We start from the raw sequence: 14,227 nt of genomic DNA on the forward strand, positions 1-14,227 counted from the left end.
CAGAACTTTATACTGTCCTCTCACAGTTATGCTTTCAAGTAGGATATTGTTTTAACGTATAATACTTAATACTTTACCTTTAGATCAGTGAGAATCTTCTCTACCCAGGCTCTCACCACAGCAATAGCCTCGACAGCATCCCAGCCCATAGCTGCAGCTTTGATGGATAACTCTTTGACTGTAGAAGCCAAGACCATAAATGTAATTGGTTTTCGGGGTTTTTCTAATTTTCTTCTTTTAGAGGGAGGTGACTAGAAGAAGAAAGAAAAAAAAAATTACAAAGCTATGCAGTATTAGTGGGACGACTTTTGTACTCAGAAGACATGGGGATTAACAGTGTAATGCAAGCCACTAAACAGTCATTGACATGGCCTGAGTTTTACTTCACTCCAAAGAGTTTTAGATTAAAAACAGCTAACAGGATCATGCACTTTATGCTAGCCTGATGGACAGGAGTGTATCTTCAGATGTTCGGCAAAAAGCTTCATTGGTTCCTACAAACTACTAGCTCTCTGTGAGCTGAGGAAGTGCAGCTACTCTTAGGAACAGAGGTCAAGTGCTAATATCTACATTTCATCCAAGTTCACTGAAGGTTTAGTTGCATCTTCTATAAGGTTGGTTATTGTCTATACCTATCCTACAGTACATGTACATCTGGATCCAAAAAAGCAACCGGCTCACATTAGTTAAGGTGAACAAGCTCCACTTACATTCACGTAGGCAAGTCTGAGCTAGACATGTTCATATCTATTTGGTAACAGAATCTGCATGGTAAATTAAAACCAAGTTCTCAGAAGGAAGCTTTAAGTTCAAATCTAGCCCCAAATTTAGTGTATTTTTAATACTACTAAATTGCTATTTGAAGTATTTTACAAGCAACCCCTACTTTCACTGAAACCCACAGGAAGCTCCTGCACAGGTTTCTTTTTTCCTCCCTAAATATAGGTCATTTATGAATCACATGTAACAACTGCTGACAGACTGGCAGCCAGTTAAGAAATCCCCCTGTCCATACAGCCCAGAGCATCCAATGTTCCAGTCTGAGGGAGAACAGTTTGTTTCACAGCAGTTACAGCTCATTAGGCCCTTCTTCAAATAAGAGGCACAGACAATCACAAGCAAACCAAAATTAAACTACTTACAGGTACTTGTACATCATCATAAAAGCTCCATGCCAGTGCCCATCTCATGGTGCGTCCTTGACAGAATTCAGTATGAGTAACTTTAGGAACCTATGCAAAGAAGCAATACAAAACTTCATTTCACTGGTTCATAAACACTGGTTTACTGCACGTATTTTCAAATTTAAAAAAATTATGAAGTTAGCATAGAGTCATTTTCTCATAACAGAAATGGAGATTCTTTCTGACATTGCTCATGGATGTCAGGGCCACTTGAAGCTGGTCGGTGCCAAGCCTGGTACCCATGCCCAGGATTTCCCATCTTTGCCCTGCCACGTCTATGCCCTTTCAGAGCTTCAAGTTCAGCAACACACAACATGACCCTTTTTGTGCAGCAATCCAGCACACCTACAGCACGCATCTGCATTCCGATTCTGCAAAAGCACATTCCTTCTCCTTGTTCAGAACCTGCTCCTGTTCCACATTTGAATACTGAACCCATTGCTGTTACAAAGGAACACAGAACAAAGGGCTGGGAAGCCAAGCCACTCACCTGTCTGGAGATGGCAGATGTGTGCCCAGAAACACTTCTCTATCTTTGCCCCAAAAACTCAAGTCTGAGCTTACGCTGCCTTTAAATATAAAGCTCAATCCAATGCTAGTGTTAACTAGTCTTTCCACACACGGATGCTGTAAGGCATTTACGTATGGTATGGAGAACGTGCTAAAAGCTAGCAAGGGTAAGTACCAACCATCCCACCTCACTCTGAATTATCAGCTCCAGAGCATAAGCCCCAGGTCTGCACAGAAAAAAAAAAAAAAAAAATTTCTTACTTTTGAGAAATGCCTTCAAAAAGAGAGAGGAAAAGGTGTCTCTATCCTGGAACTTTTCCTGCCTTCAGATTCCTAATTCTTTCAAAATTTCCAATAAATACAGCAAATGTCAAGACAGTCTGAACAATGAGTGGACTTCTTGGAATATTTATGCTGCATCCTAACCTGAACCACAACACAGCCTGCGCTTGGTTACAACCAACATATTCCCAGCTCTATTACAACAAAGATTATAAACATGAACAAAATTAAATTGGTAATTTCAAGAAAAACACAAGAGGAAAACTCAGCTTTTCTATGCAAGGTTCGCAAGGATTTCTCACACTTTACTAAGACTGAGATGCAACAGTTCAAGGATAGTGAGTAAAGTCAGATATTTGAAATTTGGTGCCTAGCTCAGCATCTGCTTTTGGCACTGAGTTTAAGGATTCCCTATGGCCTGTAGTTCATCTTTCTGGGACTTGATTTCACCATGCGTTCTTTCCTTCGCCTCTCCACCATATACAGGACAGATCTCACAATCACTTTCTTTGTATGGAAATTAGAGAAGACTACGCTTCCTGCAGAAAGCCATAAAAAAGTCCTTTGCACAGCCTTCTTGCATGAGAATAGCAGCACAAGGTTCAATTTTACTTGGTGCTAGAATTGAACACAAACAAAAAAATGCCACCGTTTAAGTAATGTTACAATTTCTTTTATCAATCAAATTGCTAGATTTCAGGTTAGCTAAGAGGAAAGAGCGCTACATTTTTTTTCTTTTTTTAAACAGCCCTGTTCAGGCTATTTTAAAGCAGAAACCCTGTTATGTTCTAGACTGGACGAAGACATGCTTCTACACGTGACAAAGACAAAAATCTGGAGACGATATCTGCTACTTATCCACCAGGTTTGAATCTACAACAATTAAATCTTAACTGCTTTGAGTGCTTCCCTAACAAGGAAGTGCAGTTCATTCTTGTAAATAAAAGCTCAGTAAAATAATTCAATAGTAATTACCCACATGCATCGGAACATAGCATATATTGTATAGAACATATACAGGCTATACGTGGACTATATACAAACTCACCCCCTGGATTCGAAGTTCCTCTTTCAATGGTGCTAAACTGCATTTCTTCCCCAACATGCAACTGTACCATCTGCAAACAACACATTAACAAAGCATTTTACAAATGCAGATCAACTGAAAATGCCAACTACCAGAAAGAACTACTTGGATCAGAAACCTGCAAGAACAATAGGAGATTTAAAAACAAAACAACAAGAAAATAATCACACTCTTAAACAGAGACTAGGATATAGCACAACATGAATTGGAACAGAAAGCCCAAAGACAGACTCGACAGGGGAATCTCTTCAACTTTTTAGGAAATACATTAAGTCTATTACTGAAACAGTGTCTAAACAACCAAGAATCCTGTTTCAAAGAGTGACTTTAGTTATGTGGAAGATGTTACCCCTTACAATAATTTTGTTTTCAATTTCTCCACTTTATTTGGAGAATGAATCAGAATAAAAAGGAATATTCAACTATTGACAAACATTTGTGCCTCAGAAGCAGACCTACTGACTACCACTTCTGCTCATTCATAACTCGTTATCCAGGTTTCCATCACCTAACTCATACTTCACAAGGAAACCAACGGTGGAAAACAAAGGAAAGAAATTTATTTTCCCACTTCTGGTGGAGCTTATCCTCCCACCCAGCTCCATATCTGCAATATCTCCAAACATTACACCTCTGTTCTTCATCTAAACTACTATTTGAGCTCTACAACCCCCTCTTCCATACTTTTTTGATGACTGGATCCAAAAAGGTTATTTGTAAATATAATGTATTAAAGTATGAAAATTGGAGTTCCCAGTTATCAAGGGACAGTTTCCTCAAGACTATGCATCTAAATTGAAGGCAAGCACTTTAAATTGCTCACATATACAAATTAAATATACTGTAAACTGAGGAAAAAAAAAGTATCCGTAGTATTAAGGGACAATTATTTAAATTGACTTCCTGCATAAAGCAATATACACATTTCACACAGCAATACTAAAATTAAACCCCAACATTTCTAGCAAAACTAAACGACACATCTTTCCCAAAATTATAAAATACTGAACCTGCGACTCCTAACTGAAGTGGGGATGGGGGTAAATAAGTCAAGATCATCTCCTGGCCCAAGGGAGTCTCTACCTACTAACAGTTCATTACTCACACCCTTTGGTAGAGTTGCCAAACCTTATCTCTAACTATACAGGAAACAGTATTTTAAGTAAACTGTTCTTTCTGTAACAGATTCACCATGGTAGTTTATTCAAAAACATGAACTGAACCATTCCTACCCCACAAACACATAGAGCTTATTTTTCCTAAATATGATACACAGTTAGCATGTGGGTATGTTCTATGCCTTACGCTATCAATTTATCAGATTAAGAGATACCCTCCTCTTTCCTAAAGAAGTGCTGTTGCCAAAAGGGGCAATACAGGAATGATGCATTCCTCATAATTCGACATCACCTTTTCAAGGCAAAGACTCCTTGCCTTGAGAGTAACATCAGTCAGTTCTCCACTACATTTGCCACTCCTTTCAAGGTGTCAAACAGCAACCTACCAAAAGCAAGTTTCCTCTGGATCTACACACACCATGTGGAACCAGAAACCGCGTTGCTATTGCATTTCCAGAACTCATCGCAAATGCATCCCCTGCCCCTACCTTACAGAACCAGCTGTAAGTGGAAGAACGTTTAAAATATGTACATATATACCATCACTTCCTTTCTGACCTGCCTCCCCTCACCCATTGTATCACTGACTAAATTCAGAACAACCGTTTTAGCTTATATTTAGTTTTGAAAAGATCACTGCATTTATTTTAGACATGAATTAAGAACATACACACCTAAAAGCTTGTCTACATCAAGTAGCCTAAAATAACATTCTAGCTAGAAACTTTGACAGGAATACCATTTTTCAGTGTCCTTGCTGGCACAAAAAAGACTGCTAAAATTCTCGAAAGTTTAATTCTTCTGGCTTGTAAACACTTCTGAACATCAAAACCTTTATTTTATCACTCTGCCATACTATCTATCCCCTTTTTATATTTTACAGGATTTGGGGGATGAGAGAGAATGGAAGGACATTAAATAAAAAAAATTTAAAAAGTTTCAACACTTATGAAATTGCAACCTCTGCAAACCTTCTCAATTTTTTTTTCTTCAAAGCACTACAAGACAGAAGCACTTCTAACAGAGCCAAATGCAGTTTTGCTTTGTCTTGTTTTTCCAAAACCTGAATATGCTTCATTTTTTCAGGCCCATTACTAGAAAACAAACATTCTAAAGAAAAATTTTGGTAGTAGAGAGATGAAGATGAGATTCTAATGCAATGCTCTGCCTAGAAGGGTCTAAACAAAAAAAAAAATCAGAACACTTCTTGAATGTATAAAAGGCAGGCTGTATTTCCTTTGCTTAGGGCACTGATGAAGCTGTGGTAATACACACATAAAAATTTTGGCAGCTGTATTTTACAAGGATATTAAAAAACAACTGAAGGAACCTTCCAGAAGAGCTAGAGGAATACTGTACAGCACTGGGGGAGGGGAAGTCTGATAGTCAAAAAACTGAAGATGTGCCATCTGTTTATCATGTTCAAAACAAGGTCTCACTATGTTTTTTGTTGCAGCTTATGTTCACCCAAGATAGCATTCGGTACAACAGTGCCCTTCAGTAGGCAAAGCTGCAAGTTACCAAAATTCAGCCTGGAAAAGATAGAAACTACCTAAAACAGATACCTAGGCAATGTCATAAATCCTCCCATCCCAGATGACCTTAAGAATCAACACTGGCTGTCTTTAGCAGGTTATGTGTGCTAATTTACCTGCAAGCTACAAGTGTCACTGGTATAGGGTTTTTTTGCCTTCTGCCTTTAAATACCTCCAACGATGAGTCGTAATTGATGCTCAGGAACAATTAATTTTACATAAACCGAGACTGATTACTGATATGCATATATCATTAAACAAACCAAACAGATACCACTGGACCACAGCTACATTCCTTATTTAAAATAACATTTTCACATGATTTCCACCAAAGAAGCAGATAAAAGGTGTTGTGTTTTTTTTTTTTAACTGGACAAAGCACTTACCGTAACCTCTTTTTAAGTTGTAGGCTATCATGAATAATTCTTTTGACAAATTCTAGTTCTCCCCCCTCAGCCATGATTTCTGTGATCCCTCCTGTATTTACAGAGCTGGGAGGGGGACGCCGTGGATTTCGAGAATTTACTCCCTGGATAAAAAAGAACATTTGAGATGAACACTTAATGAAATCTTAGGCTGCTTTGTACACTGCTTCCTGCCTCAATCTTTAGCGGGTAGCAAGTGCCACCACCTCTAGTTATCCTCCCCCCCATCAGAACCATGGATAATAGACAAAGATATGTTCAAAATAAGCATAACTGAGTGAATTCCCTACAATCTCAAATTTATGTAAGTTACTTGTCACACATCAGTATCCTGCTAATATGAAATATGCGGTTCCAACAGATGTAAGACATGCTAGAGTTAAGTTTCTGACTATATTCAGTGGGTATTGCAAGAACTGTTCTGAGCTGTATGATATTGCCTAAATCACTAAGGAAACAAAAATTACAGACAGGCACAATGCCAGAAACTAATTCCTCTGTACCATGGTTATGCACTTGATTTCAGATTTACTAGCTGTCTACTTTCCCAACTAATTCTCTAAGACAGTAAGAACTTGTGAAAAAATTCTACAGGTCATCCTCCACTTTAGAAAGGGTAACAGTTAAGTTTTTCAAAACTCCTTTGGGGCTGGGGCGGGAGAACACTTAAATGCTGTTTCATAATGATCTGGGATTTTCCACTCAACCTTCCCCAAGGGAAGAGATTAAATTGTTGCTGCCCTCCCACTCACTGAAGTACACGCAACATTTAGTTTGTTAGCCTACCTTTGCTTCCAATTGGTTGGCAAAAAAGGGGGGGTTGCACATGCAGAAATCATAAACGATTTCAGATTCTTCTTTCAGTGCATCCATTAGTAGAGTCTTCTGTGGTACCTTAACCACTAATACAAAACAGGAATTTGGTCAGTAAAGAACTTCATATTTTATCTAGCATGCCATTTACATTTCAGTGTTTCTTGAAACCATATATCATATAAAAACCATACTTTCTAAACAATATCTTCTACAAAAAAAAGTAACAAATATCAGCATGCAAATAAAGACTTTAGGTTAACGGTTACCATACAAACAGCTTGTATGTTTATACACAGTAGTAAAATTACCCAAGTCTGTTTAAAACAATAGGAACTGCTTGAGTCATACTGAGTTCCCTGATGCAACTGCAAATTCACTTTAAGTTCTTCCAAAAATTAACACAATTGTCAGTTAATCACCCCACAGGCTCCTGAGAGATAAAAGAAATCCCACACAGAGAATTCTAGAATTGCACTCAAGAAAATGTACTATTCGGTCTTTCTAGAGTGTAAAGCTAAGAAAGAGAAAGACTAAGATAAAGCTATCTTCACTGAAGCTACACAGCCCCAAGGTTAGCTTTACATCTCATCTTATAATAAAACAGAATTACTGTGTTAACAATATTATGCATCCTGCACAGGAACTGTAGTCTTATACGATTTAAAAGAATCACAAGGGAAGAAAAAGATTAGAATTCCTTTCTGGACAAACCTTCCGCTTACTACGGTCCACCAACTTGTTATTACCCATCACAAGGATGAAGGCAAACATCCGACATAGATCTCTCTCTCACTGTCCTTCCCCAAAGGCTATTATAATTCCCTTGGAAATTGCGGTCAAGCCCTGTCACACGTCTTCTGAAGACCATAGGAACTCCAGCCCAAGGAGCAGGAATTTAAATATGGATGAAGTCCAGTTAAAGCATGTATAGAAATTATTACAAGCAGGACTTCCTGCAGACTTTACCAGTCTTGCAATTCACAGATAACGCACTTAGAACGAAGACATTTAGAACGGAGGCAGAAGGCATGCCTCTCTCCTAACATTTACTACTACAGTTTATCAATCATCATCCTAAGAATACAAAATTGTTAGGGTAGCAGGTGATTAACAAAGTTCCTGTTATATATAGCAAAAATAATACCTAGGACACCCACTAACTTTAAAGCTGCAGTTCTGTAAGTCACAAGCATTTCCAGTACAGAAGTTTACAGTCAAGAGAGAAACAAATTTTAAATCCTATGAAAATGGAAGGATAGTTAATTTTAAAAATATATTAACACATTGTTTCCTATTTTATAATCTTAAATTTCTAAATTAAACACTTAGTATTTCTTCTTATATTAAGTTGTTCACATTTAAAATTGCTGACATTAAAGTCTGATGCTTTCTTATCCCTGTAGATGTCCGTTCCCCTGCTCCCCTTATAACATTAAAAATGGTGAACTAATAAAATCAGATTACTAAATACAAATTACTAATTACAATTACACATCACACTCAAAGCCAAAAGTTCTTCAGACAGCCATTACATCAGTTGGACTGACGGTTTTCAGGTCACAGACTTCCAAGAAATCACTAAATGTCTCCAGAAGCTGCACAGTGCATACTTTTGGCACTGAGGTGTAACATAGCAGTTGCTGTTGCACACAGAGGACACATTTACTTATATAAATGCTTTGAAATAGTATTTCACTGCCTTTCTTGTTAGCAATACCGTTCAAGCTGTTTAAGTGACAGTATGTGATTTTATTTGGAAATAAGAAAGTGAATAAAACAAACAGGAAGCAAACAATGTAATAATCATGTCGCAGAGCAATCCTAAATTACCTTACAAGTAGTTTGAAAACTTCCAGAGGCCAAGTTGCTGAAAATCTCTTAACCTACCATTACATACTGGGTACTGATTTTTTTTTTTTTTTTAATACCAGCAGAAAAATTCTGGCCATCATCCCATCCCAGTAAAATAGATGCACAACTCGGAACACCATGTAATTTTTTTTTTTTTCACATTTACAATCAATCCCCAGGTTTATCAGTTTCTGTTTTGCACATACGGGAGAGATTCCCTTTGGAAGAAAGTTACTGCAAACAGTATTTCACTCTCAGCCAAAAAACATTACTTTTCTTCCTCTGGGAAGAAAGAAGCTATGATGCAATTAGTAAATCATCGCCGCATTACTGCTGTTTTTACTATCACTGAATTATTTTTTTTCCACTGAAGTTAGAAGAACAAAGGCTATATTCCAACATGATCTCCAAATGAAGCTATTTGGCAAAAATTTCATGAGTCTCTTACAACATAACAAAAATTGTGTGGTTTTTTTTTTTTTTTTTTTTTTTAAAAAACAGAGGTACAGAAAGATTTCTAATCTGACTCCAAAATGCCTTGCTAAACAAGTTACTAGCTACCGTAGCATACTCAGCTCTAGCTAAGCAATTCAGGCCCAGGAGTTAAAGAGTGGCAGGGTGGATCATTCCCAGGCAGCGTCTGGCTACGGGTACCTCCAGTGGTACTCCCTTGCCTGTGGCTCTGCCCACCAGCAATCAGTCATTTACTCTGACTTGTCACCTTTGGCACAACAGCTTCACATGAGGCATTTTCCTTTGCCAGAGGTTTTTCCAGTATAGCGAAACACCACCACACCACTAAAAATCCTATGATGGCAGCAGTACAGAAAAATGTCGTTCTCCACATCAAGTTCTGGATCTTCACGACTGACATGGAGGACAGACCAAAACAACAACAGTTTGGTAAAAAGGATACTTCCAAAATCCAGCAAAAGTAAAGATTTTATTTCAGAGCTGAATAATGGACCTGCCTTTTAGCGTGCTGAGTTCCCACAGAAAATCTTCCAAGATCATCCACAGACCAAGTCTGGCATACTGGTACTACCACAGGCACCATTAGGACCTAATTCAGAAATGAGGACAAAGGACTCTCTCTGGGTGAGATACATATATGTGGCAGTGTCATGCAAATTATCTGAGGGGAGCGCTCCAGGTCTCCTAGTAGCAGAAACAGCACGAACTCTGAGAAATACCTCACTAACAGACAAAAAATATGGAGAGAAGAAAACAGCCCAGGGTGAAGTTTAACTTTCAGATTTTTGTAAGGATGAGTAGTTCTCTATCCACACATCCCATTCTGGGCAAGCTGTGACTTCCTGACTTAAGCATATGCAGACCTTAGTAAACATTCTGCTTCAGTAAAAACAATTGTGCATGTAGTTGGCAGGTCTACGGATTCTGATATGCCACTGAACGTGGCAAAAATACATCACAACATTTATATGCTACAAAATACCTTATTATATCATACCTTTTATAAGATCAGACAAGTTATTCTGTTCCACATTCTTCTTGGCATAATTGAAGCACATATCATCCACTTCTGTTGCAAGAAAATACCAGCCGTTCAAAGTTGCTCCGAGCAATGGGTATATGCAAGATGCCCCTGTCCCTGCAGAAATGAAAAGCCATGAGAAAGGCAAAACAAGTCTCTGGTGTTACACGCAGTGTGGCTGTTAACTTTTTTTTGTTACTTTTTACAACAAAAAGAACTAATTTCAAGAAAACCTTAGTTACTGATCATCTACTACTCAGTTCTTTAGTGAACTTCATTTTCTTAATTTGAAATACAGAACGGTCATATATGCATTTTTAATAATTTTTAATGCTTTTTTAATTCAACAACCTGGAATAAATTTTCGAGTAAGTTATCGAGTTCTTAAGCTATTTTTTTTCTACATGACAATGATTAATTTACACAGCAAAAGCCAAATAACTGGTTTTACTAAAAAAAAACCCACAAAACCTATCACAAATGTATTTCTTCTGCATTTTTCTGTTATCCACAACAAATAATTTACTTTGATGCGTACAGCAACCACAAAAAAAAAAAAAATTACATTTCTGTTACATCAGACTGTTTTTCCCTAATGCCCAAAACAATCAAAGAAACAGGAGTGCCAATTAAGATATCTAAAAAGATAGCCAGACAGTTAAAAACTTGGTAACAAATAGAAATATACGCTAGCACAAAATTATTCCTTCTCATAATTATGGCATATCTAGGTGATCCAATTACGAACTGCCATCAAATTTAGGATTAAAGTCAATGGATACAAGAAAAGGGAAAAATATCTCACCACCACAAAAGTTGAGTTCACAAATACATCGAGAGTCTACTGTTATAGTGACTTATTGAAACACAAATAACAATGTCTGTCAGTAAGCAAAAGCATGCAGTTATTTCCAGTACTCCCATAACATCCCTCTTGAATGACTTACTGCCTTCCCAGAGCTGGAACACCAAAGCTCACTGCAAACTCAAACTGAAGATTTTTTTAATACTTGGAGGACTTAAAGGATCTGTTTCTTCTACTTAACCACCTACCATGATGAAGTTCATAGAAATTGTTTTCGAAAATGCAACCTAATAGCAAATACGCAGAAGCTGGCTAACAAGTTTAAAAGTCATGAAAGGAAAGCAGCTGTACACACACCATGTGATGATATAAACCTTGTATCCATCACAAATCCAGCTAAAAAAGCAAGTCAGTAAGTTTCAGGAATTAAAAAATTCCATTAAAAAAAAAATCATGTTAGCAAATACCAAGAAAATATTCATATAAAAACAAGCATGGTAACTGAGATTACTGAACCTAAACTTTGAGGAAGTCAGTAACTTTAGCATTTTAATGTCAAGCATTAAAACATAACTTAAAAAGGAAATTTCAGCTTTTCTCAATTTCATTATGAGTTTAATTCAGCACAAAACAATCTTCAAAAACAAGCCTTTGAAATCGTAAAGGAAGACTCTATTGACAAAAATAAAAGAGGTGAATTAAATTCAAATGTACCATCACAGGTACTTTTTAAAAAATTCATCTAGAATCACCAAAAATTTGGAATCCAAATGCCAATTTTATTATTTGTGTGTGAATATAGCTCCTTGCTCCCACAGAGATTGCCTTTTTTATTTCTAATGAAAACCAACTTATGTGCATCAGTGTACGTTACAAATTCACCTCTTTACTGAATAACTGTTTATATTAATTTACTGCTTAATCCAGACATTATGCAGATTTTGTCCAATAATCCAGATGTTGAAACTGAACAAGCTGCAATGCTCCTAGACACATGCACTGGACGATATCACCCATCTCTGGATGCTTAGTTCAGTTTAAAAAATGTTTTGTTTGCAACCATATACAGGGAATCTTTGACCATCTACAACCAAAAGGCAGCTTTGCTAGTATTTGCCTGGGCTTCTAATTAAGCCTCTTTTACAATTTAGTTCATGAAAATATCTGCATTTAAATAAATCAATCGAGGTTTAAAAAAGACAGATCATTCATCTATCAAATACACCTGACACCACAGAAAACAAATTATTAAAAGGAATGCTAGAAAACATTGCTATGCAACTCACAAACTCTCTCGTGCAGAGAGAGTAAAAGTAAAATTAACAGATTGCTAATATAACATAATTCACCAGTTAGAAGACTGGAAAGAAATGCCATCAATTTTTTTTTTAATTCCTTTTGAATTACATTTCTGCCTGTGTTACTAGCAGCATAATTTTTGTATACCACACAAAGATACACTCAAGAGAGTTCAAGGACACAAAAAGCCAAATAATTGCCTGCTGCGGCCATTGTGCAAAGAAATCCTACCCACCAAGAAGCCAACTGAAACACCAGTGCAGTCAGATCGCCTGTTTCACCATGGCGAGCACGGTTCAGATTTTTTTGTTTCTCTATGGATGCGTAACAAATTTTATCAGCTAGTTTCACTGACAGTAAATAAGGAATTGAACGTTCCTGAGTACCTATGTCAATGCCTCGCCTAAGGACCTGCTTGTCAGCATCCTGGTGACCAATGAGATCCTCCACCCAGTGGATGTAGTTCAGCCTCAAGGGAACGGTCGGAATAAGCCTTTCCACGGGGATGTCGATCGTAAGCCCAAAATCCTCCTTCAGGAGGGTACACGTCAGAGCTCTCACCGCCTCGGGGTCCTTGAAATTCAGGCTGAAAGGTACAAGCAGCGGTTATGGGTGCCAGCGCCCTCCGGCTCGCCACACCCGGGGGGCGGACACACGCGCACACATGGCGCTCGGCAGGCGGCGGGAGCCGCTGCACAGCCCCGGGACGCGGCCTGCCCCGGCCCGGCCCGGCCCGGCCCGGCCTACCCTACCCCACCCCACCCCACCCCGCCCCCGGCCGCCGCGCGGGCCCTACCTCACCCTGCCGGTGAGGGTGGTCTGCACGTGCTGCTGGAACTCGGGGTACTTGCCCGCCAGGTAGGCGAAGTCGGGCGGTTTGTCCTTGTAGCGGTTGCGAGCGTGCATGGACTTGTTGAGGGCCATGGCGGGCGGTGAGGAGCTAGAGGAGCCGCCGGCAGCGCCGGGCGCGATAACGGCCTCACCCGCCGCCGCCTCCGACCGCCCGCCCCGCTCCCGGCGCGCACCGCGGCCCCTCGGGGCGTACCAAAGCGCAGCGGGCGGCGGGGGGGGCGCGAAGGCGGGGAGAGCCGCGGCTCAGACCATCACCCACGGCCGTGACGGGGGAGCGGGGAGGCAGCGCTGCCGCCATGGGACCGGCCGGATAAAGAGGCCATCGGCGTATTTTATAATCTAAATGTTCTACATACGGGCAGCATCGCTTCAGAGTTAGTTACTCAATGAGTAATAAAAGCAAATTTAAAATAAAATTATGTAAACAGCTTAAAGCTGCATTTTTCTGGCGGCCGCTCTGCCCCGGCTCAGACCCCACAGCCTGAGGCGCGGGTGCTACCCGCCCAAGGCGCCTCCGCTACCTCAGATCTTTAACAGTGTTTAAAGATCTTTAACAGAGATCTTTAACAGTCCTTGAAACACCTCACAGTCACGGATTTCTGTACAAGTGCTGCATGACGTCACTGATGACCAAGCAGCGGCCCAGGGCCTGCTGCCTGTGGCGTACCTTGCACGGTCAGCTTCAAAATACCTGGGTTTTGAATGATGGATTACGCGGTTTGACGTGGGGAAAAAAGAAAAGAAAAAAAGGCTTCGATATCGTACTTGGAGAAGATTTCTGAGAATTCCCCCACTTTAAGCACAGTTTCACATCTAGAGCATATACTTCCGGTAGTTATCATACTGCTCTGCTTGTTGAGCATAAATAAAGACAAAAGGGTATTACAATGAGCTTTGTCCTGTCTCCTTTAATTTAAAAAAAACAAAACAAAACAAAACACCAGCCTCAATTAAAATAGTGTGTAGGC

At 39.3% G+C, this 14,227-nt stretch overlaps 1 protein-coding gene across 1 annotated transcript; it reads right to left on the bottom strand.

Moving 5' to 3' along the window:
* Positions 1-65: 65 nt before the first annotated feature.
* Positions 66-13,385, bottom strand: METTL16 (methyltransferase 16, RNA N6-adenosine; the record flags this gene model as incomplete). The annotated part of the gene is made up of 8 exons (XM_082336713.1): positions 13,204-13,385; positions 12,794-12,993; positions 10,280-10,420; positions 6,928-7,043; positions 6,103-6,245; positions 3,025-3,094; positions 1,143-1,232; positions 66-251 (listed from the first exon to the last, which is right to left on the bottom strand). Exons 1-8 carry the CDS (start codon positions 13,329-13,331, stop codon positions 66-68), a joined length of 1,074 nt encoding a protein of 357 aa, XP_082192839.1. The 5' UTR covers positions 13,332-13,385.
* Positions 13,386-14,227: the final 842 nt, after the last annotated feature.

The sequence above is a fragment of the Platalea leucorodia genome (assembly GCF_965183815.1).
Source record: "Platalea leucorodia genome assembly, chromosome: 2".
NCBI lineage: Eukaryota > Metazoa > Chordata > Aves > Pelecaniformes > Threskiornithidae > Platalea > Platalea leucorodia.